This window comes from Folsomia candida, unplaced genomic scaffold (genome assembly GCF_002217175.1).
Source record: "Folsomia candida strain VU population unplaced genomic scaffold, ASM221717v1 Fcan01_Sc015, whole genome shotgun sequence".
Lineage (NCBI taxonomy): Eukaryota > Metazoa > Arthropoda > Collembola > Entomobryomorpha > Isotomidae > Folsomia > Folsomia candida.
In genome coordinates this window covers 2,495,255-2,520,582 of record NW_019091207.1, presented here as the reverse complement: position 1 = coordinate 2,520,582, position 25,328 = coordinate 2,495,255, and the positions used below count along the sequence as shown (strand labels likewise).

Genomic DNA, 25,328 nt, shown 5'->3' with positions numbered 1-25,328 from the left:
TTTTGTCATTGTACGGTCGTGCTTCTCGCGATAACTCAGGTGGTAGTGCTAATAGTTGTAAATTATTGCACTGGGTTGACCAAACATTTATCATAACAAAATTACGGTATTTATTCAACTGACACTATTAAACCGGAGAGGAATGATGTGTACAGTACAAGAGATTCTACACGAATATACGTGCTTACTCGCACACGGACAAAAGCTTACTTACTAAAAAACTGCGGGCTCGAACTGCCCAAAGACAAAGAAAGAATGTTCTAAAAATAGAATCGAACATTCGAGAACAAATTCATAAAATCCGCTAAACATTCTCACATTACACTGCATACTAAAAACTTGCATGAAAATCGACATAAAATAATTTCACATACATACATACTTAATATTTTCATGAAAATTAAAACTATAAAAAATGATTATTAATGACTCGACGGAACAGTCATTGTGCTCGAAAATGTTCAAATTTCTGAAGCAAATTTACTGCCACTCAAGATTTATGTAAATGCAACTCAAAATTTGCATAACTTGTAAAACAAATAATAAATAATGAATAAATATAGATTCTTAAATTTTGTATAAATGCATAATGAATAAATAGTTTTATCCAGTTGAATGAATTTTGAATTTGAATGAATAAATATTTTTTGAACAGGTATCACTCTATGTAAATATATCCCAAACTTACATGTATATTTTTTGTTAATTATAATATTTCAACGCCAGGGGCCACTCCCAGAGCCCCGGCTTAAATATCAGCTTAAGCTAATCTTTATTTGAGCGCGGTTTAAGTCCGTTTTTTGGACCGTCCCAGAGCCCTGATCGGATTATTTTTGGATTGGCTCAACTCAACTTTTGGTTTAAACCAGTCTCAACTTTTCATGAGACTAAATCCTGCCCGACCATAGCTCCAAAATCATTTTCTCCTTGTTAAAACGACCTGCCCATTCCAAATTCATTATCAATAACAAAAATGATCTCCCCTATCAAACCTTATTCTGTCAACGTAAGTAATTATAATTTACCTTCTCTCTTTAACAATAACAATTATATATACACGTTTCTCCCCCACAGGTTGCAACGTGACCACCGTGATCAATCTCACATTCACTGCTAGACAAGTAAGTCGATTAAAAAAAATTAATGGTCTTCACTCATAATTAATGGTGGTGACACATTTGTTTAGATGCAGTACTCAATTGGGGCCAGTGAAAAGAAAATAGTTCTTTATAAGAAATTAATTGTTACAGTAGCTGAAGAAGCAGCCTTATCATGGGTGGACTGAGAACGTGGCGAATTATTTAATTATATTATTATCGTCTTCATGTCGGTGCAATTATCGCGAGGGAATATATTAGTATATAATAAATTGTTCTTCATTAACGATTGCATCATACAAATGAGTTCTCAAGCTTTCTTTATTTGCATTCAAAACAACATGTACTCAAACATGGGACTGACTTAGATAAATCTAGTCGTTACTCATAGATAGGAAGTGGCCCGTTCGTGACCTGTGACCAATGATTGATGTATGTAGAGCCCATACTTGAAAACATAAATCAACACTTTCGTCACCTCGATAGGTCAATAGAGGTCTATCTGTAAAAAAAATGAATGAAAAGAGAGTGAGTCACGGCCAAATTTTGTGTCAAGACCACAATTTCTAACCTGTCGGAAATTTGAAAGAAGGATCACGTCGATCAATACCACCGGGAATGCTATTTAGGAGCTAAAATTGATTCACATGCTCATGAAGTGGCGATAACAGCTGTAGCGATCAGTCCTAGTAAACCAGTTATAATAATGAGAATTCGAAAACTGATAACATCTCAAATAAAATGATAAAATCGATACTTCTAATTTCTAATTTTTCTTATAAACGTGCGCCTCATTTTTTCACTGCTTATTAAATTGCCCTTGTAGCGTATAGTTGTGGTATTTCCAAAATGCACCAGTAAGAAACGTAGGACTGTAGAAACAAGGGACCGTCGTAATTATTTTCCCTTCAAGATGATGATAAAGTTTGATAAGCTCTCTTGCGCTCCAAGCTGGCGCACCACCCTAGCACACTATAATGTTCCCTTATATCACGTTCACTTAGTCTCTCAAATGTTTGCCTTCTTTTATATATTTGTCTTCTAATTGCACTCGGTAGGAATAAAGGCACTCCCATATAAAGGAGTCACGACCGCAATAATTTGCAAGTCAAGGCGCGGTGGAGACTCAAGGACGAATCACTTGTTCGTCACTCGGAGGAATTAGCTTGTAATTTTAGTTCAGTATGCTATGGCATACTCAAATAAAATGTTAAAAAATAGTTCCAAGTAAAATTTAAGTATTTACTTGTGAGCTAACAGGTGAGAGAAAGAGAGAGATTTGGACTTACGACTACTAAATAGCAGTCGCAGCATTTTTGGCTTAGTTTTGGTCGTAAGTTTTTCTCTGGACACCATTCCAATCCGTGTCCAGTGCCCCGGCTCAATTTCGGATCAGATTAGATTTTAAGCGGATTTTAACAATGGAAAAAGTTTAAACTTTTTTCTGGGACGGAAAAAAATCGGATTATGTTTAAGTCGATTTTTTTTGGCTTAAGCGGGGCTCTGAGAGTGGCCCCAGGAATAAATTATGTTAGACAAATATATGTGATACAATTTATTCAGATTTGGATTTGATCGTTGCACTCTTAATTGTTCAAATTTTTGAAGTAAATTTACTGCAACCCAACAGTTATGTAAAAGCAACGCAAAATTTACATAACCCGGATAAATCATTACGCTAATATCCTGTCTATTGATTTTCTTGAAACTGAAGCAGAGCAAACTATTTTTAGGATATTTATATTGATTACATTAAATAATCTGTCTTATGTGAAATGAATGATAAATACTGAACAACTATTTACATATTCTGAAATTTTGTATGAACGAATAAATGAATAATAAATGAATAATTTTATCCCATTTTTGAATTTAATGAATTTTGAATTTAAAAATATTTTTTGCACAGTATATATTGTTCAAGACCTACATAGATGAATAGGTTTCAAAATCGCCATTTGAATACATGGAACTTCCATGATGGAAGAAGGGTAAGCTGAGACACTACAATTAAAACTCAAAAGCCGCATACAATGGACCCTTAAATCAAATTTCCGTAATTTGTGTAAAAATACTTAAACGTTGGCAAACTTTGCCCGGTTAGCAAAATTGATGTAATGAGCGTGTCTCAAACTTAAGTAAAAAAAAATAGATTTTAAACTTGTTCAGATGTTTTGTTTCATCCAGAAAATTTTTAATTTTTCGTGACGAATTTTACGCACGTAAACATTTTCATAACTATAACAGATAAATTAAGCAGATACATTTTTCCTAAATTATAAAGATTGGCTATACAATTAGTTGGGAATTAATTACAATTTTTGTAAATGGCGCAACTTACGCACCTTTGCAAGGTTAGCAAAATTTAGTTTCTGAAAAAATTGACATTTCAAACTCAAAAATATTTTTCAAGTTCTCGTCGGAAATGAAGCAAAATTCGCGAATAAGTAAAATCAAGTAAGACATACTGGTTTAATTATTTTCGATATTCGATTATATCTAACCCTTAAAAAATTTTGCGTTAAACAAAGCTGAGAAATTACAAATTTTGTAATGTTTTGTAATGTAATTTAGTAGTATTTTCATGCCAGATAAGAAATTTGAGAATGATGAGCAATTAAATTCACAAATAGATTTGTTGTCGTCTAATTTCTAATTTCAATTAAATAAAAAATTTTTTGTAGTTTTACATGGTTTGTAAATATGTTTCATGAATTTTACTGTTAACATAGTTTCTGATCCGTAATGACAAAATTTGAAATGAACCAAAATTTACGAATAAGTAAAATTACGTAAAATATTCTGTTTCAAAATATGTAAACTCTTAAATCTTGTGTTAAAACAATTTGAGAAATTATCAATTTTGTAAGATTTTGTAATATTTTGTAATTTTATAATTTTTAATGCCAGATAAGAAAAATAACTTGGAAAATATTTGCTCTAAAATCCTAAGTACTATTCATTTTGTTACATGAATCTGAAGCAGAAAAAGCTATTTTTAGAATATTATTGGTCACATTAAATAATCTGACTTGTTTGGCTGGGTTTTTGATCTTATTAATTAGTGCATGCTTCTGATTGCAGAAGATCATTAGTAAGAATTAACGAATTTGTCAACAATGTTGACAATTTCTTTCCTCAATATATTTGCTCTCGGATTTTGAACAAATTGGTGTCAGTCGATTGCAAATTTAATTGCTCTGAAATTTGCAAAAGATACGATTTCCCAATGGAAAGATATTTGCATTGCAAGGGGAGAAAACTAACCGCAAGGCCGACAAATTTTACACCTTGCAAATTTACTGAGCATTTTCTCCTCTTCGGAGGCAAATATCTCGGCCCAACGTGCCCATTGGGAGATCGTGTCTTTCGCAAATTTCATTATATTTAAATTTGTGATCGATTGCCACTGGTTTCCTCAAAATCGGAGGTTTGTCGCAGATTTTTTTTGCATTCAACAAGAAGCAAACGCATCCTAAAGTTGGCGAGTTTTATGCTTTCTAAATTTCCCACGGGTTTTCTCCTCTTTGGATGCAAATATCTCGGATAAACGTGGGAGATCGTGTCCTTTGCAAATTCCATGCATCACTAAATTTGCAAAACACAAATTTGCTCAAAATCTGAGAGCATAGTCTTGTAGACCTAAATTCTGAGTAATTATACAATTCTGGATAATTCTCACCTGACCTAAAACGCACAGATAAACTTGGGAAATGTAAAGTTGTTACATGTTATTTTATTTTGTTTTACATTGTTACATTTCAAACCCGGAAAAAAATTGTGAAAAAGAAAACATTCAATTGAATTTCACCAGATCTGTCCCTATCTCGCATTTCGCGAAAATTTTGAAATGTTCATAATAATTCAACTTAACATTTTCATAGCTAAAGTGGGTAAAATCCTACGTGTTGAACTTATTACATGTAAATGAAGGTTATTCTTATAGAATCCTTGTCACATGACTTTCTGTCTTGCTGGGTTTTTGATCGTGTTTGTGCACGCTTTTAAATTGCAAACTTAACAATATTGGCGATTTCTTCCTTATTTTATGGCCAACCATTTTCCGACGTGGTATTTTTACTATGTGGGAATTTCCTAAATGCATAACATATTCGAGTAAAATAATGCAAAGGAAGTTCTTCATTTTTTAATTATTTAACCTCTTTCGGACTACTAATTTTTAAGTGAGATTTCCCTTTGATATGATGTTGATTTCGTATTTATACCTGATAGCAACCAATTAAAATTTTCCACCAGTTTCAAATATTCGAGTTTTTGACGAAAAACGTGACAAATCCACTTTTTATTTAACATTGGTCGGTATAGGGAAAACTCCAAAATATTAGGAGAAAAATATCGAAACAAATCCACTTTTCACCATCGAGTTTTCCAGAAATACACTCTAAATAATTTTGATTAAAATTTACTCAATTTTGAGTAAAATTGCCACCAAAGCAACTATTGAGTAAAATTTACCCTGAAAAAGGTAAAATTTACTCACGTTTGAAAGAATTTTGCTCAACTTTGAGTAAATTTTACCTTTGTCAGGGTAAATTTTACTCAATAGTTGCTTTGGTGGCAATTTTACTCGATTTTATTTACAGTGTATACCGAAGAAATATTCTTTTTTAAAGAAATTTTGGTGTCAATGAAATTTCTGCAGTACACACATTTGTATATTTCCTCGTCAACGGAAAAATGAAATACTACACACATGTGTGTACTTCGTCGTAAAGAGGTTAACCACTTAACTGAGATGAATGTTTGTTAATAAAATTTAGAAAATATTATGGAACTGTTGGATAGCCGTGGCAATTTTTGCCACGCGTTTGTCACAACAAGGAACTAATGGCCATCTATTAAGACAGGAATCCATACCTGAGAAACTCGCAGTAAGTTTTTGAGTGTAAAATCGTAATATTAAGAAAAATAGGTGCAATATTTAAAAAAAATTGTAAGTGCACAAAGTCGGAAAAGGTTTAATGAAAACACAAATATAATTAATTGAACTTGATTAGATTAGCATAGTGGTTCGGTCAATTTTGACATTTTCGAAGATTCGAATTTGACTTGAGTATTACGAACATGTCAAAATTTTTCGGAACCAAAAAGTATATCCTAAGTTTAAAAATTCAAAATTTTTGTTTTCCGGAATTTTTGTTACTGAATGATCACATTTTATGCAACTTAACGTTTACGCGAGGATCGCCACTTTAAAATTCAACAATTTTGCGTAAAACATTAGCAAAAAAATGGCAATTTTTCCATCCACATTTTTTATTACGAAGAGTTATTAAGTTAAATGTTCGGGAATTACATGCAATTTTGCTATGAATTTGAGTAGTTATCATGGCGGTGTAAAATTTCGTAACAAAAAATGTACAACTGAGTAAAATAAAAGCATATTTGTTTGCAAACCGAAATAGTTGTAAAATGATTGTAATTCTTCAAAGTCAGGAAATAAATTTTATAAAAAAGTGTATGTAACACATTTTCAGACTTGCGCTTGGATTTTGTATTATAAACAATTGTTACTGATAAATTACATTAAAACTTCACTTAAATGTTTGTAAACTGTGGAAGGTTTGCAAAATTTATGAAGTGAGGATGTCTCAAATTAGTGAAACGCGTTTGAAATAGTTCAACGTCGGAAGAAAATTAGGTAAGATAAATACACTCTAAGAAATTGGGTGATAGGCGCTATCACCGCGCGAGTGGAAATAGCAAGCATCACCGCAATGGTGGTAAAACTATCACCGAAATTTGTCACCATTGTTGGTGATAGCCAGAGATCCGTGATTAATGAATTTTTTTGTGGGATTAAGGATTAAGGATTAATGTTATTCCGGGATTAGATTAGTCCAGGATTAATTAAATAATTCAATTTGCTGGGATTAAGGATTAAGGATTAATTCACAATGCTTTTGAATTCGGGATTAAGGATTAAGGATTAATTAATCCTGATTAATTCATGATTAAGGATTAATATAATTTTTATTTTCCTGCACAGAATTATCGACACAGCGATATTAATGTGTCAAATCTCAAATACTTACAAAACGTGCAATATATAGTAGTGTTGCGTTAAGTACGTAATAAAAATCAATGTTGGAATAATATCCCCGCCAATTACGGCAAGTTTTGGTGCACAAGCTATGCCCCTGGCCTTTACAGAGCCACAAGACTTGTCAAGTTCTTCGACATCAAAAAATGTGCCGGTCAAAACGAATGGCAAACCTTTCAGTTCAGTTAGATTCCTGTTCGCCATGATTAACGATTGAATCAGTACTTTTATGGAAGCAACAATATAAAGTTAAAAAATATAATGCATGCTAGATAATTTCAGGAGAGGAAAGTAGAAAGAATGGAAAAATATCACATGGTTGAGAATAACTGTTACCTTGCTCATTCGCAGTATTAATCTCTCGTGAGAATTAATCCTAATCACGATTAAGGATTAATAATTTGGGCATGCTTCGTCGGGATTAAGCACTAAGGATTAATGGAGCAAAAATATTTCGTCGGGATTAAGGATTAAGGATTGATTTCACACATTTTTTTGTTGGGATTAAGCATTAAGGATTATTAATCCTTAATCCCAATCCTTAATCCGTTAATCACGATTAATTAATCACGGATCTCTGGTGATAGCCACGACCACCGCACCATGGTGGTAGCTTCGCAATTCACGTGACTAACAGAGTGGCGAGTTTGTCCAACTCCACGCACCAGAAACAAGCAAAGCAGCGGAGTTGTAATTGCAAAATTACTTCGTGTTTCAAAGTTGAGGAGGAAAAAAAGTTAATACCGTGCCCAAATAATTATGATGAATTTATTGACACGGGTAAAAAAAAATTAAAATTAAGTTAAAATTTTGCTATTTTTGCCTCAGTTAATTGTTTCATTTCTAGTTGAAAATTTGGACGTGGACGCCGAGATTCGCCTGGATGACGATGAAGGAGCAGAAATTGACGAGGTAATGTCTACATAAAATTTTCCTATTTTTTACAGCTGCTCATAAGTAATTATTTTTTTTGTTAATTTTTTTTTTGGTCCGCGAACTGTAATCGATCGGAGCCAATAACTGACAAAAATTGGTCAATGTTCAACGGCATCTGCGCAAATTAAAAAAAATTTGGCAAAGTTGTTCCAACTGAAAAGTAAGATAATAATTTATTACTAATAAGCTATTTTTTGGAGCAACCTATATAAATCAAGGTTAATTAATTTCAAACTTTAATTTACTTCAGTTAGTGTCCTACATCTCGTTACTGGAAACTATTCGCAACTTCAATTACTGGTGTAATTCCACAATACAATGGCGAGGAACATAGGTTTTAAATATATACATATGTATATACATAAATACATAACATACTAATGATCTCGCAAAGTATTTGAATACACCAATAAATTATGAAAAATGTGACATTTTTGTGTGAAAAAGCGAAATTGTTTTTATTTGTATATCACCAGACAGTGAAAAGGCGAGCTAAATATGGTGGTGTCATACCACCGTGCGGTGATAAAAAATGTACATCCATCTACCACCACGCGGTAGACGTCTATCACCACGATGGTGATAGTACTTTCTATCACCGCCCGGTGGTAGGTGACCACCATTGCGGTAGAGTCACATATAGTCACCGCTCGGTGATAGTCCGGTGGTAAAATTTCTTAGAGTGTATAGATATTTTAGCTTGATTACATGTTGTCTCGGAGCCACCAAATTTTGAAATTTTGGTAATGAATTTAATATTGCTCAACCATACCTCTTTAAAAATTTGGTTTTCATTCAAAAGTCAGTCATCCCGATTTCTGACTGAAGATTTTCATTAACATTCAGTCATTTTGGTTCATATTCATTTCATTTCACTTCATTGGACTTCGTTTCTCACTTCGTCACATGACATGTATTAAGCATAGGGTGAAAAATGAAGTGAGTGAAAATCCTTTCATTCACGGTCATTCATCTGAAATGACGAAATCCTTCAGTCATTTTCATTGGTATTTTGTGGAAAAGTTGATGGTGAAATGTGGATTTTTTTTACTCACACATTCTGATATTTTGCCTATACCAACCAATGATAAAAAAGAAGAATTTTTGTGGTTTTCGCCAAAAAACTCAAAAATTGGCATCTGGTTGAAATAAATATTGGTCTTGTATAGGGAATCATGAAAATTTAATTGGTTGCTACCAGATGTAGTTATGAATTCAATATCGTATTCAAGATAATTTTTTTGTGAGAATTATGGTCTCGTACATACCTGTTCACTTTCATTCATTTGAGTGATTTTGATGGTGAGTGATAGGGAATGAAAATGAATGTCCTTTAATTTGAATGACTATGACTGAAAGAATTCCGTCATTTCAGATGAATGACTGTAAATGAAAGATTGTTCACTCATTTCATTTTTCATCCTATGCTTAAGGTACCACAAGAGAGTTGGCAAGGAATTATACCACTCACTTTGATTGTAATTTTCTCAGAAATTATAGTAGGTAGAAATTTGGTTCAAATACAAATTTTGTAAAAAATATACTACTCTAAATTTTGCTAAATGTCCCCTTTTGCTGTTACTTATACTTACGTATTTATAGCCAAAATAGTCGAACATGATGAATTTTTTTTTAAACGTCCTAGCGTCCAAACCATACGGAGCACAAATGTGGAACGACTCCCACATGGGGCGAAATTGAAGTAAAATTACGTGCCTTTGCAACGTTTGCAAAATTTATGTAGTTCAAAGTTTCTGAAAAAATTGACATATTTCAAAGTCGGGAAAAAATTATGTGGGAGAAATGCATTTAAATAAACTTGACCAGATTAAGTCCGATGAGGTGAAATAAATTACATTTAAACGAAAATGACTGAATGTGAAGGAAAATCTTCAGTCAGAAATCAGAATGAATGACTTTTGAAAAAAAAAAGAATTTGTTAAAAGGAAGATGATCCGATTTTTGTAAATTGTGCAAGTTTCGAAAAAAATATATATTTTTTGAATTATTTTGTTTCGTATGATGAAATGACGAATTGAATTAGTGTTTATCCAATTTTGACAAAGTTGTTAAACTGGAATAGCTACAAAGCTATGAACCTGCAAACTGTATTAGGTTCTTTAAATTATAAAATTACTAACTTTGGCATACAACATTAGCAACAATATGCAAATTTTTCCGCACAAATTTATTATTGCAAGGAATTATTGGTCACATTTTAAGTTAGTAAGTCAGGTTTTTGTATGTAGAATTCCTAATTTTTACATCATTTTCTAACTACAACTTACGAGGAGCTCATCTGTAAATCAAGTTACGTTTAATCAATAAATTGTACAATTGGCGTAAAAACTCAAATAGTATCTCTATATTTGAGCAAGGCTACACTCTAAGAAACCCGGTAACTAAGTTATTACCAGGCGAAGTATCTATGTGACTCTACCGCGTGGTAATTAATTTATTATTGAGTGGCCAAGAAATAAATTGGGAATTAAGTACAATTTTCGTAAATGGCGTAAAATTACGTGGCTTCAAAGTTTCTGGAAAATTGAAATATTTCAAAGTCGGGAAAAAATTATGTAGGAGAAATACATTGAAATAAACTTGACCAGATATGCTCTCGTCAAACTTTAAACTTTCCGTAATTAATTAAATGCAACTCTATTTAAATTTGCATTTGCCAAATTTTGCATAAATTAATAAAGAATGGATAATTTTACCCAGTATTTTTTATAATTGAATGAATTTTGAATGAAAAAATATGCTTTAACAGGTATTCATTTATTTTGTTAATATGCCTTAAGCTTATATACCTTCAAAAAAATGCGATATTGCAAAGTCGGAAAAAATTGCGTAAAATAATCATATTAGATTTAACTAAACAAGATTTGTTTTTTTTTTGTTTCGGAAATTTTGAAATTTTTGGAATAATTTAACTCACCTATGAGTTTAGATAAGTTGGATAAATCTATATTTAAAACTTGTAACCATTGATAATTTTACATAAAAATCAAGCAGAAAAAGCGATTCTTTGAATATTTGTTGTCTTAAGTTTGTTCCTGGAAAATTCCTGGAAAAATTATTTTCCTAATTTTTCCTTTTCTTTACCACAACGAATTATCGATCAACTTAGCACAATATTTGCGAAAAACTGGTTTAAAATTTCGACATTTTTTAATAATTATTTCATAAGTATGAGATGAAATAAGAAATTGAATTTGTGGTAATCAAATTTTGCCAAGATTGTAAAGCTTATAAACATCTACAAACCATATTTCGTTTACTAAAAATTATGAAATTATACAATTTGGCGTGCAACATCAGAAAAAATAAAGGGAATTTTTTTAACACATTTTTTATTACAATTTACAAGGAATTATTGGCCACGTATTAAGCAAAGAATTCAATCAATTTCTTACAACTGATGTAAAATTTCGTAATTTTTTTTATGTATAGCGAAAAAATGTTGAAATTGTGATATTATTTCGTTAATATAATGGAATAACGAATTCGATTTGTGCTAATCAAATTTTGCCAAGATTATTAACCTAGACCTTTAGAATAGGCACTCACAAAATCATATTACGTTTAATAAATTATAAAATTACACAATCATGAGTGTTTAGAATCGCTCATGTAACCCGTAAAAAGCACGGCCAGTATACTTTTAGAAGACCTTTTTAAATCTCTTTTTAGTAGAGATATTACAAATTAAGGTACCAGAAGAAAAGGGATGCTAGGTCAATTTGGTCTGGTCAGTTTGGTCCCAAGAGAGGTCAATTTGGTCTGGGTTTATTTGGTCCGGTACAAATTTTAAGTATCAATGAAAGCCAGAAACTTCCAAAACAATTTTAAAAATATTAAATATGTTCTGTAATCTCTTTAATACGTTATAAACGCCAAGAAATTGGGTTTAGTCGCCAAAAATAGAGCAAAAAGGCATGAAACAGGCAAAAAGGCATCGAAAAGGCAAAAAGGCACGCAAAAAGGCATCAAAAAGGCAAAAAGGCACGCAAAAAGGCACGCAAAGAGGCAAAAGGGCATTGAAAAAGGCAAAAAGGGAAAAAGGCATGAAGAAATAGCAAAAAGGCTGCCTTTTTGCAAACACTGGTTGGCAGAGATATTTGTATACAAAGAGGAGAAAATACGTACATAAATTTGGAACGTGTTAAATAGTAGTTACAAAGTCGAAAAAATAAAATAGAAAGGAATATATATAGGTAATAACCTAATTAACCTTAAAATACCTAATTAACCTTAAAATACCTAATTAACCTTAAAATACCTAATTAACTTCACAGATATGCAGTGCAGCCTCCTAATATTTGGAAAATGTTATTTCTAAAATTCTACGCATTGATTTTGTTACAAGTGAAACTGTAACAGAAAACGAAATTCTTTGAATATTTTTAGCATTACGAATGATTTTTGAAATAAATAATCATTAACGAATAAATATATGTATTTTCAAATTTTGTACAAATTACCATACATGTTCACATTCACTCATTTAATGATGAATGAATAAATTGTTCATTCAATATTCAAAATTTGAATGAATATTGAATGAATATTTTATTCTGATTTTTTAATAAATGAATATTGAATTAATATCTATTCAATTCGTGTGAATCAATAATGAATAAATATTTTTTTCATCATTCATTTTTAACTCGATACTTAATACATAGGGAAATTTGAGAAATTCATCTAATATTGTGAATTTTAAATGAAATGAATAATGAAGGTAGGGTGAATACTGAATAAATGTTTAATAATTAATGAATATTTTTTTACAAATTATGCATAACGAATGAATACTTTTTTCAACGCTTTGAATGAATGAACTTTGAATGAATAAATATTTTTTTAACACGTATGCTAATTACCAATACGTATTCAAGAATACTTATCATTATAAGAATAATAATTAATTCTGTTTTAGTTTCATGTAATAAAATATATTGTACATGTGGTTTTAAAACAAAGATTTATCTAAATTATACAAATTCCGAGTTGAATTAAAATTTATTATGAAAATTTCAAAATTTCTGATAGAAATAAACATTATCTGACCAATTTTAATTAACTATATTTATTTTACATAATTGTATTCCGACTTGAAATTAAAAATTGGATAAGGAAATTTACGACATTTACGAAAATTCCATGCTACGAAACTTAGAATCTTACAAGTGTTACACGTCAACCCTTCGTTACTTAACAAATATTTATGCTTTTACAAATCCACAGCTACAAATGTCTCGTGAAAAGCCCCCTATTCATTAGTAATGAATAAGGAATGAATGACATTTTTTAATTAAATGAATTTTTAATGAGTAAATATTTTATTTTGGCATTATTTGTGAAATAAATAATGATTAGGTAATGAATAAATATTTATTTTCGAATTTTGTTTGTACAAATGAATAATGAATGGATAATTGTATCGCATTTTTCAATAAAATGAATTTTTAATGAGTAAATATTTTTTGAACATTCAGGAATTCATTTCTTTCGTTTTGTATGTAAATATTAGCAAGAAATTGAATAAAAATTGATGTGTCTCCTAAGAGGAGAAAACGCACAGTAAATTTGGAAAGTGTAAAATTGTTAAGCTGATTTCTGACGCTGTCTGGCTGGCTTTTTGACCGTATTTTTGCAAATGTTTGATTGTGCAAAACTTAATGAACTTGTCAGTAATATTAACAATTTCTTTCCTGAATACATTTGGTCTCAAATTTTGGCCAAATTAGTCTCCATCGATCGCAAATTTAATTAGGAGATGAAATTTGCGAAGGACGCTATCTCCCAATGGGCAGAGATATTTGCATCCGAAGAGTAGAAAAGTGCGAATAAAGTTAGGAAAATTTCAAAGCCGGAAAAAAAATCGGAAAAATAAAAGATTTTATTAACCTTAACTAGATACACTTGGAACTTTTGAAATTTTGATACTAAATTCGATTCAACTAAAACTTTACATAAATTGAATGATATTTACTCTAAAATTCTACGTATTGATTTTGTTACATGAAACTGAAGCAAAAAAACTATTTTTAAAATATTTATACTAATCACATTAAATAATCTGACTTGTGACGATGTCTGGCTAGTTTTATGATTGTATTCGCGCACAGGGTTCACAACCCCGGGTTTTTGTGGGTTGGAGTTTTTGGGGTTTTTGTATGTTTTTGGGGGTATCAAATCTTCAAAAAATACTAATGCGTAGTGGGTTTTTTTGCGAGTTTTGTGTCGGTTTTTCGAGATTTTTTGTAAGATTATGGGGCAGACTGAAATAAGATTCTTTAAACTACAAGTTATCTTAATGAGAATTAAATTTTCGGAGTCAGCATGAAAGCTTGGGCGTTTTATGTGAGACTTGAATTTCCAAGTATAATCATGTATTCCTGGTTTATTATTAGGTTTACCAGTTAAACATTATAATTTTACTTAAAAATTGAAGTAAATTAAAACACTTAAAATTTCATGCTCAGTACGAATATTGAATTAGCTTTACTCTAATATGAAATTTTATAAATTTGTTTACAACCCCACCCCATAGTCTAGAAAAACCCCGGAAAAACCCCCGGGTTTTCTGGATCCTACTTGTGCACGGTTTTGATTGTGCATACTTAATAAACTTGTCAACAATATTGACAATTTCTTACTTATTTCGTGGATAACCGAGTTGCTGACGTCGTATTTTAATTATGCATGAATTTGGCATTTCGTGGATAACCGAGTTGCTGACGTCGTATTTTAATTATGCATGAATTTGGCATATACAAAACTCAAGTAAAATAATGACAAAACAAATACAGTATAAATTAATTAAGTTAAATTATGAATGGTCTACTGTGATCAATAACAAGCTGAATGATGACAGAGCAATTAGTTTATAATGGCTGTATTACCATCATATTAAAATAATTCCTTCTGTACCCAAAACCCGGGCAGAAATTGTGTATGGATGGAGACATATCTACACTCTAAACAAAGTTGTAGAAAATTTCTACAAGGTTGTGTAAAATTTTGCCCAACATTGGGTAAAAAAGAGGATGGCACAACCGTTGGTTAAATTTTACTCAACTTTGTTGAGTAATCTTTTTGCCCAACTAAAAGTAAAATTTACTCAACAAGTTGTGGAGTTTTTACTCAACAAGTTGTGGAATTTTTACTCGGCAAGTTGTGGAATTTTTACTCAACTGAATGATTATATTTTACCCCTTTGGTTGATCAAAGTTTGCCTTTTATGCTGATCAAAATATGTTCTCTTATTTATTAAAACATATTTTTATTTATTATTTATTCTTTAATTTTTTATGATTTATAATAATTTTGCAACGTCAGTGATGTAATTATTTTTTCAAAATTTGATAAACTGGGCTCGCTACAGTAAGGTTTTCTTGTAACACTTCTTTTGCGACTACTGGGTATATAGTTAGAAAACATAAAAATAGTTAAATAGTTGAACGCACACATTAGAAATTCGTAGAATGAATCATTACCATGCGGAATGACTATGTGTCTCTACCACGTCGGTTAAAATTTGTGGAAATGGTAATAATAAGTTCAGGGAAATTCAAATTCATTACCAAATATTAAGGAAGTGAATACCATTATGTATTAAATTTGAATTTCCCTCAACTTATTATTACCATTTTTACGACAAACCGTAACCCACGTGGTAGAGACACATAGTCATTCCGCATGGTAATGATTCATTACTACCTTAGTTGGAGTGAAGTTAGGAAGTTCTACGAATTAGTTCGTTAGAATGTTCGTTAGAATGTTCGTTAGTTAGTTCGAATTAATAGTTCTACGAATTTCTAATGTGTGCGTTCAACTATTTAACTATTTTTATGTTTTCTAACTATATATAACTAAATATAAAATGTGGCCAATAAATTCTTGTAATGACAAATTTCTGGGCCAAATTTGCACTTGTTGCTAATGATGTATGCCAATCTTGGTAATTTTATAATTTGAAAAACGTAATACAGTTTCATAATTGAATTTGTCAAAATTGAATTAACATAATTCAATTCGTCGTTTCATCATGTGAAATAAAATAATTCAAAAAATATATTTTTTTTCGAAATTTGCACAATTTACAAAAATCGGATAGGTAAAAATTTGGTTTTCATTCAAAAGTCAGCCATCCCAATTTCTGACTGAAGATTTTTATTCACACTCAATCGTTTTCTTTCAAATTCATTTCATTTCACTTCATCGGACTTCAATTTCGCCCCATGTGATGCCATGTATTAAGCATAGGATGAAAAATGAAATGAGTGAACAATCTTTCATTCACAGTCATTCATCTGAAATGACGGATTGTTTCAATCATTTTCATTCAAATTACAGGAAACTCATTTTCATTCCCTATCACTCACCATCATAATCACTCAAATGAATGAAAGTGAACAGGTATGTGAAAGACCATAATTCTCACAAAAAAATTCCCTTAATGATAATGAATTCATAACTATATCTGGTAGCAACTAATTAAATTTTCATGATTCCCTATACACAACCAATATTTATTTCAACCAGTTGCCAATTTTTGAGTTTTTTGGCAAAAAACAAAAAAAAATCCTCTTTTATCATTGGTTGGTATAGGGAAAATTCCAGTGTGTGCCGAGCAAAAAGGCAGGCAGTGCATTTTTGCCTGCCTCTTTGCCTTTTTGCCCCGCAAAAATGGGTGCCTTTTTTGCCCTTTTGCTAATTATGGCGAGATGAGACCAAAACCCCGTGATAAAATTAAAGTGAAGGTTATTCATTTCGCTCTTTAAACTTTCGAACCCAAAATTTGATTAATTAAGCTGATGGCAATGTAAAAATAGCCATGAAAATATCTAGAGAAAAGTATTCCACTAATTTGAAGTATCGGTGAAAGTCAAAACCCTCCGATACAACTTTAAAAACATTAAATATATTTTTTGATTTCTTTAATACGTCATAAACAACGAGAAATCGGGTTCAATCGTCAAAAACCGAGCAAAAAGGCATGAAACAGGCAAAAAGGCACGCAAAATGCCAACGAAAATGTCTGAAGAATTCTGTCATTTCAGATGAATGACTGTGAGTGAAAGAATTTTCACTCATTTCATTTTTCACCTTATGCTTAATACATGTGGCGAAGTAAGAAATGAAGTCAGATGAAGTGAAATGAAATAAATTTGAACGAAAATGACTGAATGAATTTGCAGGAAAATATTCACTCAGAATTTCGGATGACTAGCTTTTGAATTTAAACCAAATTTTTAAACAGGTATGGTTGAGCTATATTAAATTCATTACCAAAATTTCAAAATTTGGTGGCTGCGAGACAATATCTAACCAAGGTAAAACATATATATTTATCTTACCCAATTTTTTTCCGACGTTGAAATATTTCAAACTCGTTTCACTAATTTGAGACATGCTCACTTCATAAATTTTGCAAACCTTCCACAGTTTACAAACATTAGTTTTAGCGTAATTTATCGGTAACAATTGTTTATAATACAAAATCCAAGCGCAAATCTGAAAATTTGTTACATACACTTTTTTCATAAAATTTATTTCCCGATTTTGAAGAAATACAATCGTTTTACAAGTACAGATTTGGAAATAAATATGCTTTCATTTTTCTCACTTCTAGATTTCTTATACGGTTTTTTAAGAAAATTTACACCGCCATGATAAGCACATGAATTCTTATCAAAATTGTATGTAATTCCCGAACATTTAATTTTTATGAATAAATCCATCCTTGCATCGCTCCGAGGATAAACCCGTGGGTCAAGTTCATTTAAATGTATTTGTGCCATATAATTTTTTTCCGACTTTGAACTATATCAATCTTTTTTTAAACTACTTAAATTTTGCAGCCCTTGCAAAGATACGTAATTGGGTCTCATTTAATGGGCCAGACTTTTAATTGAAATCGTATAACTAAATATATTGAAATCCCATAACTTAAGTGAGGAGGGGAAGATTTTCTTCAAATTCTGATAATTCTGATTCAGCTGACATGATAAGGACGATTTTGAAAAATTTGCAGTCGTGGACGTCGTCGATTTTGTGACGAAGGGGTCGGAGACGAGGAATCAGCGAATGGTGGGGGGACAAGGGATGCGGAGTAGTGGGAGGAGGAGAAGATAAGCGGGTTATCAGAGGATAAGAGGGATATAGATTGGATATTTTTAATGGAAAACACTTGTAAATCACTACGTAGTTAGTTAATTAATTAGATAATTAAATTGACCCTAGAAAAATTAGAACATAAATGCGACGGTAAATGAAGTTCCTATACATATTCCGATACATATCTGTCACAATAAGTGATAAGTCCTTTCCTTATCATGTTTTTCTGGCAGATTGAAAAAAAACGAAATAAAAAAACGTAATGTTTTTGTGTTTACGAAAAATTGTAGATAATTAATGCGTAACGAAAGTGAATTTATGATGGGAGAAAACGAAGAAGGAAATAAAATTAATGTGCAAATAAATAAATAAATGACTTGAATAAAGAATTGTAAAGTTGTACGAAAATAAAATGGATTCGAGAGAAAATTGATTGATTGATGAGGGAGAAATTGAGATTTTAAGAAATTGAGATTTTTGAGAAATAGAGATTTTAAGAAATTGAGATTTTAAGAAATTGAGATTTTTGAGAAGTTGAGATTTTTGAGAAATAGAGATTTGGAGAAATTGAGATTTTTCCAGTTTTGTAAAGTATCGACTCCGAAGAGCTAAAGTAAATGGAAAATAATTAATTTAACACTGCGAAACATGTGACGTAGCAAAGAAACAAGTTTGAATTTTAGTAAACAAACAACCGTTAAATTAATTCTAAATTAAAATTTCTAATCGAAGCGAACTTAAACTTTTCTAATCGAAAAATAAATTCATCTTTTTTAAAACCTCAAAGATCAACCATTTCCGATCAGAGTTATAGTTTTTGAGGTGTGAGGAGGATAAATTCCGATAAGTTCTTGATTTATTTATTCAACTTTTTAATTAATTTGATAAGAACTTAACACTTAATTACACGGAGGTGTAGTGGTTTACGAAGAAAGGTTGTTGACTTTATAATTTATCTAATATATCATAAGATAAGAACTTGTTTTGTTGCAAATTTAAAGTGTATTCCGAAGAACTTCCGAGTTGGACGTTCCCACTTCTGAGGAAGGTAAAGGTTATCAATGATAACTTATCATCGCAATGTCGAACAGCAAAGAAAACCTGGCCGTGACCTTGACCTCTAAGAACAGTTGGAAACGAATCCCCCTTCCCGAACTGGACGACCAAGAACATTTCACGGGCTACGTGACGGAGACCTTGGCACCGAATTCGTAGCCGCGCTGTAGCTCTGCCAACTGACTTTCAGTAGTAGGCAGAGTAAAATACAACCATGGGATGCCTAAACCATGGTAAGGGGGAAAGTGGTGGTGGTTAAGCTACAGCACCGCATTTGACCCAACACCTCACGGCAGGATTTTCGTCGTATGCTCGCAATGCTAATTCATTTTCATAAAAGTGATAATGGGGGGTGAACGGTACCACCTACAGGTTTGCCTGTGATATAACTTTTGAAAGCTGAATAGCTTGCCTACAATATTATGTGGTCACATTTTGTAATTTTGCCTTTGTTCAATTACTATTTTAGTTTAAATATCAGTAAAATTTTTATGTGAGTTTGTATTTTAGATAATTTAATAGAGGCAAAATTGCAAAATGTGACCACTTAACATTGTAGGCAAACTATTCAGCTTTCAAAAGTTGTAGTAGAAGCAAAGCTGTAGGTGGTACCGTTCACCCCCCATTATCGCTTTTATAGCAAAATTATTGATCAAATCCAAAATATACGGTACTAAATCCTGCGCGAGTGCACCCATTCAAACCTTTGGCCGGATTTCGTTTTCCACCAGTTCCACCACCAAAATTGTTTTTAGTTATTTTTGCCACGACAACCAAAATTATTTTGCACGATTTTTCGCCATTCGATCACCTTTTCTACTTGGAACGACGACTTTTAGCCAGTTCATGACCATCACCACTATATCGTCCTACCACGTTAGAGGACGATTTTCGCCACCCCAAGAGATGACACAAGGGCCCGTTCATATGTTACGTAAAAATTTTATGGAGGGAGGCACGCTGCGGTGGTATTATGGGGCACTTTCCAACAATTCCCCAGACCTCGTTCTGCATATATTTTTGCATATTCTTCCGCCCTGAGGGCTGGAAGGACCGTCAGTGAAATTTCGTTGGGCCACACCCCCTGGGGCGAAATGGTCCCCCGGCTGACCTTTGACATTAAAATTGTCTTAGGTTGTAGGTCTATATGTGTGTAGCTTACCCTCCAAATTTGAAAGCATTTGGTCAACCACAACGCCGGGCGCAGTATGGCGACACTTGAAAAACCCCCTTTTTGGCCCTTTTCAACCCCTTATAACTTCGCTACGTGGGATATGTGGGAAATATACAAAAATATGTGGGATAGTATCCATATGTATAAGTAGTTGGTGGCACATATTTTTGATCGTGTCGACACAGAATTGTCGATGTGGTTAGTTACGCCAAAATTCAAAAGCTAATAACTTCGAATGGGGCAAGAATAGAACTAAGATTTTGCAGGGGATGAATCTCGAGAATGCGTGTCATGTTATCCCCAAAACCGCTAACGAGGGAACCTTTTATAGTGCCCGGAGCTCCCAGCATATCCACTATGTACACTAGACGCAGTTTTTAATACTAGTCCTATGATGTGATAAAATCTCCGTGTCAAAATGACATTTGGTCAAGTGGTGACGATTTTAGTGACGCGCGGGACGGTCATTTTCGCCATGCTATTAGTAGCGGAGGTACCCGTTCACGTCTTCACTACACGTCCCCGTTTATCTCACTGAAATCTCAACTCATTTATTCACCGATGAGACTGGCATCCAATTTAACTATGTATATTTACAATATGTATGATTATAATTTATTTACTATTTACAAGTTTTCAATATTGTTTTTTCCTTTCAAATATCTGTGTTGGAGTTTAAAAACTAAGCGGAAAATACATCAACTTCTTATGAATTCAAACAAGTAGAGGGATTTGTTCCTCAAAAAATGCGCGTGAACATTTTGTAACTTTTAAATTCGAACAGAAAAAAATATTGATGAGTAGTAAATTGTAATTATATTTTAAATATAGCTAAATTAAGTACCAGTGCGCTCAGTGAGTAAATGAGTTAAGAATTCAGTAGCAAGATGAGGAGCGTGTGGCGAAAACTAGCTGCGCTATTGAAATCATGGGAGAAAGTGACCGTTCGTCGCGTCACTAAAATCGTCACCGCTTGACCAAATGTCATTTTGACACGGAGATTTTGTCACATCATAGGACTAGTATTAAAAACTGCGTCTAATGTATATAGTGGATATGCTGCGAGCTCCGGGCACTATAAGAGGTTCCCTCGTAAGCTCTATCCACGTAGCGAAGTTATAAGGCGTTGACAAGGGCCGAAAAGGGGGTTTTTCAGATGTCGCCATACTGCGCCCGGCGTTGTGGTTGACCAAATGCTTTCAAATTTGGAGGGTAAGCTACACACACATAGACCTACAACCTAAGCCAATTTTAATGTCAAAGGTCAACCAGGGGACCATTTCGCCCCCAGGGGGTGTGGCCCAACGAAATTTCACTGACGGTCCTTCCAGCCCTCAGGACGGAAGAATATGCAAAAATATATGCAGAACGAGGTCTGGGGAATTGTTGGAAAGTGCCCCATAAGGACACCGCAGCGTGGTACCGTAATTTGGTAAATCGACGCCATGAACTAAAAAGAATTTTATGACTCAACGAGCAATTTTTAAAATCACTGAAAATATATCTAGCATTAATGAGTAATGCTACACTCGAAATGCATTTTAGGCCATGTTAGAATTTGAGAGGTTTTAAAAATTTCAATTCAAAGGTTGCATACTTACATACGTATGTATATATATGTAGAAAAATTAATGAATTTGTAAAGTAACATATTTCCCAATTATGAAGAGAAGTTTATGTCACCATTAGGGGGTCAAGCAAATGTTGATGATTATTGACAAAGAGAGGTTAGGTGGGTGTCGAAGAATTCTTTTCTTTTCTCGACATAATATATGAACGGGCCCCAAGATACCAGGTGATTGAGTGGTGGTGGTGGGTGTGCTGGTGGTGGCCCCCCTCGGGCCACCGCCGGACAATTTTCTCTGGTGGTAAACTTTCTTACCACTAGAGAACAGATCAAATGCGGTGCCGAAGCTTAACCAGTGTTTGTTAAGGCCAATGGGAGGCGAGGAAGGAGTGGCAGTGGAAGTGTAGATCCTCTTCCCGTACACACGCTGTGTATGGTAAGTGAGACACAGATTGCTCCGCCGCTGCCTGATCCTCTCGTTTCCCGTACACAGGCTGTGTATGGGAAGAGAGACTGAGACACAGACTGTCTCACGTGTTGCCGGCACATTTTATGCGTAGATTCATAGGACGTATATGTATTTACGAAATTATCTGAAATATGTATGTAAAATTTACAAAAAAAGCATCCAAATATTTAAAAAATATGTACGAAAATTACATAAAAATAAGAAATGTTTAGCAAAATTAGTATTTTGAAATATGGTGCTTTGGATTGTTAAAATTTTTGTGGCGCAATAAAAACAAGTGGTAAATAAATGCATATCCGTCTTCCGCATTAAATTGACATACTTATTTGACTTATTTATCATGCATCTTAATTCTCAAGAACAAACTGTCACATTACGCATAAAGTCCCTCCAAATCTAACAATATTAGAAATTTAGCTGGATTTCCTTCCTTTCCAATAAAAAAATGAGGTAAATATTTTCGTACATTGTTTACACAATATTCCTAAACATTGTCCCGTAACTACGGACATTATTTACGATAACCATTATCAATATTTTTACATATATAGTGGGAGAAATTCCTCCAGAACCCGACCTGGCCGTGGAAACGCACGGTAAGTATAACTTGAATGTTTATAACTTTTATATGAAGGACATTGTTAAATGGAGAATACTACTGTATACTATCACAGAATCATTAACAATGTTCTTACATATTTTAGTGGGGGAAATTCCTCCAGAGCCCGACCTGGCCGTGGGACGATAAGGCAAGATCACTTTAAATTTTTCCTTTCATCGCGATTTAATTTGTTTCTGTAAAATTATGCATATGACAAATGGCTTAGTGGTTGTGTGATTTAATCATGCTCGACCAAGGGTTTAGTGGTTGTGTGATTTAATCATGCTCGACCAAGGGTTTAGTGGTTGTGTGATTTAATCACGCTCGACCAAGGGTTTAGTGGTTGTGTGATTTAATCACGCTCGACCAAGGGTTTAGTGGTTGTGTGATTTAATCATGCTCGACCAAGGGTTTAGTGGTTGTGTGATTTAATCACGCTCGACCAAGGGTTTAGTGGTTGTGTGATTTAATCACGCTCGACCAAGGGTTTAGTGGTTGTGTGATTTAATCACGCTCGACCAAGGGTTTAGTGGTTGTGTGATTTAATCATGCTCGACCAAGGGTTTAGTGGTTGTGTGATTTAATCACGCTCGACCAAGGGTTTAGTGGTTGTGTGATTTAATCACGCTCGACCAAGGGTTTAGTGGTTGTGTGATTTAATCATGCTCGACCAAGGGTTTAGTGGTTGTGTGATTTAATCACGCTCGACCAAGGGTTTAGTGGTTGTGTGATTTAATCACGCTCGACCAAGGGTTTAGTGGTTGTGTGATTTAATCACGCTCGACCAAGGGTTTAGTGGTTGTGTGATTTAATCATGCTCGACCAAGGGTTTAGTGGTTGTGTGATTTAATCATGCTCGACCAAGGGTTTAGTGGTTGTGTGATTTAATCACGCTCGACCAAGGGTTTAGTGGTTGTGTGATTTAATCACGCTCGACCAAGGGTTTAGTGGTTGTGTGATTTAATCACGCTCGACCAAGGGTTTAGTGGTTGTGTGATTTAATCACGCTCGACCAAGGGTTTAGTGGTTGTGTGATTTAATCACGCTCGACCAAGGGTTTAGTGGTTGTGTGATTTAATCACGCTCGACCAAGGGTTAAGCTAGAGTTTGTTGAATAATCGTGTTTATTATGCATGTTTTATTATTTTGCCTATGTTTGTAGGCAGAGGGGCCCAGAGGCCGAGGATTACGAGGATTACGAGGTGGAGGAGATTCTGATGCATATCCTGAATGACAACGAGGAACCTGAGTTTATGATAAGGTGGAAGGGTTGGTAAGTGAATTTTACCTACTCTATTTTACATAATAATACTGATAATATTAGCATCAATTTTATATAAAATTGGACTTATTTACTTAATAAATTTATTTTTTAAAGGGGTGCAGAGCATGACTCTTGGTTAACAGCGGAAGACTTGCAAAACTCCGGGGACCTCCTTACTTCTTACATGGCACAGCAAACCATATCAGTTGCTAAAATCAATCGTAAACAATGTGAGGTTTACGAAACGAAGCTTGTCGCTTCAATCAATCAAGTAGTTCAAGCTCCTCCATCTTCAGCTTCGAGCTCTTCAATATCTAGTAGTGCTGCAAGTTCAGTCATCATAAACCCACCCGTCCAATCGTCCGTTGAGTTATCCCTCCAGCAACTCGTTGCTGACTTGAGGGATAATGTTGACGAAGCGCAAGTTAACCCCGCTTCATCAACTCGACCTCTTTCCGTGTCGTCAAGACGGTCGTACGGAGATCACAGACGAAGTCCTGCAGGACAGTTAAACAGAAGCTTCTGCAGAAGATGCAAGACTAGAGGTCACCGTGAAAGTGACTGCCCCTCCCCTAAATTTACCACCGCCAATTTCCCCATATTGCCTGCCACATTGATACTTAATTAATAAGCAAATTAATACTTAGGGTTGCAATTCCCAAAATTTATTTCACTCAGTAAAAACATAGTTAAATATAATATTTATTTTTAATTTATCTTTCAATAAAATTTATTTCTGGTATCCTTAAAATTTCTTCCAAAATTAATACCGAAGTTATCTGATTAATTATCATGATGCTGAATTTACAAGCTGCTTAATAAATATCAAATTAATATTGCTTGAGTACCTATTGACCCAGTTTTTTCTTTTTTAAATTCTTATTATGGATAATGAATGGTTCATCGTCCTCTCCTTCATGTATTATGGGTACCTCTTGCGGCCGGTGCTTAGACGAATATTTTGCAAATGAA

At 33.2% G+C, this 25,328-nt stretch overlaps 1 protein-coding gene across 1 annotated transcript; it reads left to right on the top strand.

Annotated features, from left to right (window-relative positions):
• Positions 1-22,936: 22,936 nt before the first annotated feature.
• LOC118437709 lies at positions 22,937-25,028 on the top strand. The gene is made up of 5 exons (XM_035857005.1): positions 22,937-22,941; positions 23,043-23,087; positions 23,196-23,240; positions 24,255-24,365; positions 24,471-25,028. Exons 1-5 carry the CDS (start codon positions 22,937-22,939, stop codon positions 24,982-24,984), a joined length of 720 nt encoding a protein of 239 aa, XP_035712898.1. The 3' UTR covers positions 24,985-25,028.
• Positions 25,029-25,328: the final 300 nt, after the last annotated feature.

Excerpts from the sequence above, each read along its gene's own strand:
- LOC118437709 (XM_035857005.1), top strand. Across the intron at positions 23,088-23,195 it reads CCTGGCCGTGGAAACGCACG|TGGGGGAAATTCCTCCAGAG; the intron begins GTAAGTATAACT and ends TACATATTTTAG. Across the intron at positions 23,241-24,254 it reads CCTGGCCGTGGGACGATAAG|GCAGAGGGGCCCAGAGGCCG; the intron begins GCAAGATCACTT and ends CTATGTTTGTAG.